The 6,847-nt window shown below is 33.4% G+C and overlaps 1 protein-coding gene across 1 annotated transcript; it reads left to right on the forward strand.

The window, feature by feature from the left end:
• Window positions 1-1,200: 1,200 nt before the first annotated feature.
• Window positions 1,201-6,565, forward strand: LOC110616770 (50S ribosomal protein L25). Its single transcript, XM_021759255.2, has 3 exons — window positions 1,201-1,877; window positions 2,096-2,225; window positions 6,081-6,565. Exons 1-3 carry the CDS (start codon window positions 1,458-1,460, stop codon window positions 6,299-6,301), a joined length of 771 nt encoding a protein of 256 aa, XP_021614947.1. The 5' UTR covers window positions 1,201-1,457; the 3' UTR covers window positions 6,302-6,565.
• Window positions 6,566-6,847: the final 282 nt, after the last annotated feature.

Consider the following 6,847-nt stretch of genomic DNA (forward strand, 5'->3'; position numbering starts at 1 on the left):
AGTTTATATTTGTTTTATTTTATTATCTCTCTCGCCACTAGCATCCTTCCTCTCTCCTCTCCCTGCCCGCTACCTCCTTGGGCATTCTTTTTACCCATGCTTAATCATTATAATTACATATTCTTAATCCTTTGTTTAGGATGTTCATGAGGATATTTACGACATAAACAATTAATAATGTAGTCTATCAAATCTAATAAAATTCATGCTTTTTTTTTTTTCACTTAATCAACAGTTTTATTAATAATAAACTATTTAACTCTGAGTTTTTATTTTATTAATAAAAATAAAATAATTCTTTTTAAATTTATTATTAATTAACTATTGGTTGTCGATAACCAGAGATCCGATGGATTTAATAGAATATACGTGTGGCTAAAGGTTTTATCTTATAAGAAAATTAATAGATTTAAATGGATGATTAGAAATAAAATTTGATATTGATTAGGGTATATTAAAAAAAGAGTGGGTGATTAGAAATAAAATTTGATACTGATTCGGATATATCAAGAAAAGAGCATTGAGTAGTTTTATCAATTAGTACCCGTCTATATAAAATATAAAAGAGTCACGCGTATACATCCCATTGAATTCATCAAATCTCAATTTATTAATTTACGCCGTCTATAAAAAATAAAAAAATTTATCTACTCAACAAAATTTCCAAACAAAATCTACTGAAATCCGCATGGCTAAGTAAGAAAACAAGACAATAACACCGGTTGGAATCGAAAATTCAATCTCAGAAACTTTCCATTCTCAAACTTCCCATTATTATTTCCACTCCCTTCCACTTAAATAATTTCCAACATATTTGAATTAGTATCAAACTCCATTTCTAACTATCGATAAATTTAAATTTATCAGTTATAAAAATCAATGTAAATTAAAAGAATTTATTTATTAAAAATATTAAAATCCTAAGGTTTAGGGTGCTATAAGTATGATTAAATTATTATAATAAGTGAAATTTGAAAATTATATTATTAGTGATAAATTTTAGTACATATACCATTTTATTAGAATGACCAAACATTAAGAACTAAACTGTTTTTTATTGAAAAAACATAATTAAATTGTGAGTTTTATCAAATTTTAAAAACTTTATTTGTAAATTGTCCTTTGATCCTCGCCAGCGGCGTCGTTTTGTTACTCATTGCGCAATTACAGCCGCCGGCACACGATGGACTGGGGAAACAGATTAACGGAGCACTAGAAGTGTTGGTTGCCGTTGGTTGCCATTGGCTACCGCTACGGCAACGTTTCACTGTGAAAACGTGATACGTTGCCGTATCCTTTATATCCGAAAGTTTGCGATAGCTGTCGACCCACCAACAGGGAATCGGATCATCCACATTGATTTTACACTCTCCGAAAACCTCTCTTCTCCTTCACGAAGAGCCCCAAATCGCAAAAACCTCCCTTGAACCCCTCCCTCCACCACTCTCTATCTCACTATGTTCAGAATCCACCGGTTTGCACTGACCAAAACTCGACACCTACGCTTCTTCTCTCACTCGGCCACCGCCGCTCTCGTCGAAGAACCGGCAATTGAGGCCGCCCCACTGACCTACCTAGAAGGATTTCCCCAGCCTGGTTCGATAGAGACGATCCTCGCGGTCCCTCGCTCCACCTCCGGAAAGAACATAGCCGCGAAAGAGCGAAAAGCAGGGCGAGTTCCTAGCATTGTGTTCGAGCAGGAAGATGGGCAGCACGGCGGTAATAAAAGGCTGATCTCTGTGCAGTCGAATCACGTTAGAAACCTAGTTGAGAAGCTTGGAAGATCATTCTTCTTGTCCAGGCTTTTTAATCTCGAGGTCAGACCAGAGTTTGGGTCGGACGAGATCATTGAGAAAGTTCGGGTTTTGCCTAGAGTGGTAATTGCTCTTTTTTATTCAATAACGATGCTTTTGGGGTCTTCTTATGTTAATGTGAATTCCTGACCAATTACGGGGGTTGTGTTTGGTTTGTGAGAAATTTGATGAATATTTTGCTCGACCGGGTTGGGGAAGCGTATAGGAAACAGTTAGAAGATTCTTGTTTCTAAACATTTCAAGTTATTAACATTGAGATTTGTCTGGTTGAATTGTCTCAGCTTCATTTGCACTCGATATCTGATACGCCTATTAATGTCACCTTCATAAGGGCACCTTCCACAGCGTTGTTGAAGGTTAATGTCCCTCTCGTCTTCATAGGAGAAGACGTATCTCCTGGGCTCAGGAAAGGTGAGTGATTCCTTCTTTTTGCCATAAGCATTTCTAATTTCTGCTTTGGTTGTTTGGCTTCACAAATTCTCCGGATAATTATTGTAATTATGCCACAATTAAGTATTAATCTTTAAAATGTGGATTTTTGTGTTACAAACCATTCTACATATAAATGTTAACCATCTTAGATGCATGGAAACCAAAACTTGTACGAATTTATTCAATGCTGCAAGTTCTATTTCCTTCATGTGGTAATGTGATGAATTTTTGAAAACCTGTTTGCTGCTGTTCTCTAAGAATGATCAGAGTGACAAATACTGACTTTGATTGAGATGCACCTTCCAGGTTACCATCTAGGTACAAGTAAGAGATTAGATAGAAGTATAGGCTTCCATATTCTATCTCCATAACATTCTTTTATCTTCTTTGCCTGGTTGATTCTTATACTTGCCAGTAAATTTGATGCTAGTTGTTTTGTCAAAGTAACTTTACCTCTAGTATCAAGTTGGTTTCTCAACGAGGAATTTAAGTACTTACTAAAGTAGTTGAAGCTTGATGCATCGAGAGATATCTCTGTGATTTCATTTATTTCAACTTGTTTATCCATTTTTAAGCTTACCAAAATTTCTCCAGATTAACTTTACAAATCACATATCCGACTTCTAAGCACATGTCCTTTTCACTTTTTCCATTTTACAATTTTTAAGACAACCGAGAAAGTTTTTCTGAGGCTGTTTTGCACTACGAAAAGGTTAATGTGGGTAGTTTTGTATGGCAAAGATTATGATAATTTGCTTCTTGTGTACAATTGATTATAGTGGTCTCCAAACATAAGATTGCATGGCTGGAGGCAATTATAATAGCATACTTATTAAAGGCTCCAGGTGTACTAAGGTGCAAAAGAGATCTTGGGGCCTATGTGCAAGGGGTAGACATGTGCATGAATGAGCGGAGGCACAAAAAATAAAATTTAATAAAAAAGCAATTTTAGATAACCAAGAAACATAATTTTTTTTTCCTTTAGACATATATGCATATAATCAAGAAATTATGTTACTTAAATTGCACGTTAATGACTTTTTCAGGAAGAAAAAAGGAAGCAATATTACTAAAGTACTATAATAAAGGACTTGCATAGCATTGTCATTGGTATTTAAAAAGGTTAATATCAAATAAACTAGAAATGGAAGAATACAAAAAGTATTTAAGATGAAAACATAATAAGAGATTGTTGAAAACAACTTATGAAAAGAGGTTAGAAGAAACTAATTATCACTAACAATACTAAGTTCGAAAACTTCTTACTCATCAATATTTGATTTTGGTAGATTGACAAATTTTAAGTCAACGAGGTTTTTTTTTGGCAAAAGTACTTGCCTCAGGTGGAAATAAAGGTCCGCCCTTCCTGGAGTCCTGTGCCTGAAACAAGGTGTATACCTAGGCGTTTAAGGTGTTAGGCTTAGAGCCTGGTGTGTTGAGGCTGGGGCATGCCTCAGATATACTTTTAATAAATAATAACTATGGATGATAGACTGATCACTATATGCTAATAAAACTCTAGAAGTGGATTTGAGTTAATAAACCTAGTATGCTTACTCAGCAATTACAACAATGACATGAGAATTGCTTAAGTTGATAAATTTTCACCCTGTCGTTAAATAGATGAACTTTTTCAACCTGTTCTTAATAGATGAACTTCTCATTTAGCTGTTTCGTGAGATAAAGTGCCTCACTTCCAAATCTTCTATTTATGGTTGTGCACAATGGTTTTCATTGGTCCTCACTATTGATTTGAATGAGTGCTCCCTAGCCATATAACTACGGTTTTATTTCTTTATTGGACCACTTGGGTGGACATGCAATGGTGATGGCCTCTTTTATCCCGATCCATTACAAATGCATAAATTTTAGACCTCAAAATTGGAATCCTAGGATTTTGACATTGTAGTTTGAGGGCCAAAACTGCGTTTCAAGAAACAAAGTTGTTTGGAAAAAAAAATTGTTTTGTTATTTTAGTGTTTTTATGAATTAAAACTTATTAAATTTAATTTTAAATTATGTTTGAATACTCTTAACTAACATTGTTGTCAAATCGCAAATCAAATTGTAAATCAAAATCCTCATTTTTTTCATCGAGAATCCAAAATTGAATCTGATCGTAAAATTTGGTACAATTTTTGAAAAATCATTTGAAAATGATATATATACATTTATAGATATGTTCCCTATTAATTTTATCAAAAGATATCAACAAATGTATATAAATTTTAATACCAAATCATGTACTAAATAAAAAAATCAAATTGAACCTTAATAACTTTGTGGCGTCCAAGCTCAACGTATCAAATTAGCAAGTTAAAATTTTTAAACAAAAATATCTAAAATTATCTTGGGCCACTTGCTCATTTGTTCATGAATGGGAGAATTACTATGAGGTCCCTGGGTTTTTAGAAAAGTCACTAATTCGTTCATATTTCATAGTCGCTCAATTAAAAGCTGCTTATATTTTGTGACATCAAATTGTCTAATTCTTTTATCAAATAAACCGTTAATCAATTTGTTTTAATTTTGGTTAAAAGAATTAAATTGTATGAGTTTTTAAAATTATAAAGATTAAATAGTGCATATAGTTAAAAATTATAGAGACTAAATAGTATAAATATTCATATTCAAAATGACCACAGAGTTTAATTTTATAAAATAGGTGATTAAAGAGTTTAATTTTATAAAATAGGTGATTAAAGAGTTTAATTTTATAAAATAGAGGAACATGAGTGATTTTGAAAGAGGAACAAATTAATGAATTTTTTAAATCTGATAATAATTTTTCCTTTGAGGAGAGAATTACTATAAATGAATCTATTAATAGTAATTTTCTCTTGGGCATTATGTCTTTTCCCTTTTCTTTTCTTTTTTTCCCACTTTTGTGAATGTGGCTGTTTGATGCAATTTTCTTTGTAAATCAGTGAATCTATTAATTTCTAGCTACTCTCACAATTCGGCTATGATTCATGTGATGGTTGTTCGATTCTTAACTACTTACAATTTATCAAATTCACATTGTTAAGCTAGTGATCCGATACGAATCATACAATTCTAATAACACAGTTAGCTCTTTCTTTTTTGTTTTTGAGAAAAACCAAATATATTATATATTAGCTCTGTCAAATTGAAGTACATCCAGATGAAATGTTTGGAGATGTTGGCGGAGAAACCTCCAAACATTTAATCTTCGTAAAGGCACAACTGCCTTTGCTAATGCGTTAGCACACTAGTTTGTGGCCTATCTAACAAAACAAATAGACACAACATGAAGCTTATTGTCACGTTCCTTGCATCAACACTGTTAACTAATTTATTTAAGAAATTGCTTTTCTCAACAGCAATTACAACAATAATGCCAAATAGATCCTAATTAACACGCTCCCCCCTTTCTCCCCTCTCCTAGTGGGCAGCAGCCACGCCCAACCCCGTGGGAGCTATTATGTAGGAAAAGAAATCAGATGTGCATCAACCAGAACACTTTACTATTAACATGACATTGCCAGGTTTTATTGATTAGCAATTACAATGGACAGTATCAGTGCTCAATGGGAAAAATTGGCGTATAAATTAAATGTTTAAAACTTTTCACATTATCAAGCTAGTTGATAATGATTCCTTCTCATGTGCTTGTCTCCTATAGAAGATCTCTATAATAGTGAATGAGTAGTCTCTTTTGGAGACATTATTCTTGTTGAAAGCTATAATTATTTGTTTTTTCACTTGGCATTGTATTTTATAGACAATTAAATTTTTAATTATTGGTTTTTTATTTTCATGTTGATTGTTCTAATCTGGTGGAAGCATTTGTTTTACTTGCAAAATTGGCAGGTTCGTACTTGAATATCATTAAGAGGACCGTCAAGTTCCTATGCCCTCCAGATATTATTCCTCCATATATTGAAGTGGATCTAAGTGAATTGGACGTTGGCCAAAAATTGGTAACTGGAGACCTCAAGGTTCATCCGGCTCTAAAGCTCTTCCAGCGAAAAGACCAGGCCGTTGTTAAGATCATGGGAGCCAGGGTTTCCGACCAAAAGAAATCTAAATAGGCAACCTAAGGATTTACCCTTACTCCTGGTAGCATTTAGAGGCGAATGTAGTTCTTTGATTTCACAACATAGTTATGGTACTGTAAAGTAGAGGGCAGGTCCGTCCAATCTTAAGAGTGGTTGTGTGATCTTTTCTTTTCTTTTCTCTTTGGATTACTGTTTTCCTTTTGGGTGAGGTAATAGGGGTTTTGGGTGGGGGCCAGAACCTGCCATTTTGGGACGTACTAGTTAATGATTCAAGAAATAATTCCTTATTTATGATCATTATTCTCGTTATAATGACTGAATTTAGTATTTTCTTTCTCATTTAATTGATGTTTGTGGCTTAATTAATCAATGCCTTGGTCGATTTATTTTCGACAATAAATAAATAAATAAATAAAGTTCAATGCCTTGATCTGGGTCGTGTGACAGTATGCACCAGCATTGGACTGCGGACAAGTAGCTTACATAAATGGACCTCTGATGTCTGGTGGAAAATGGAACTATTCTTAAATTCTCATACCACTCAATTGATCCTGTTCTTCTTTTTAATAAGTTAAATAT

The sequence above is a fragment of the Manihot esculenta genome, chromosome 1, assembly GCF_001659605.2.
Source record: "Manihot esculenta cultivar AM560-2 chromosome 1, M.esculenta_v8, whole genome shotgun sequence".
Taxonomy (NCBI): Eukaryota; Viridiplantae; Streptophyta; class Magnoliopsida; order Malpighiales; family Euphorbiaceae; genus Manihot; species Manihot esculenta.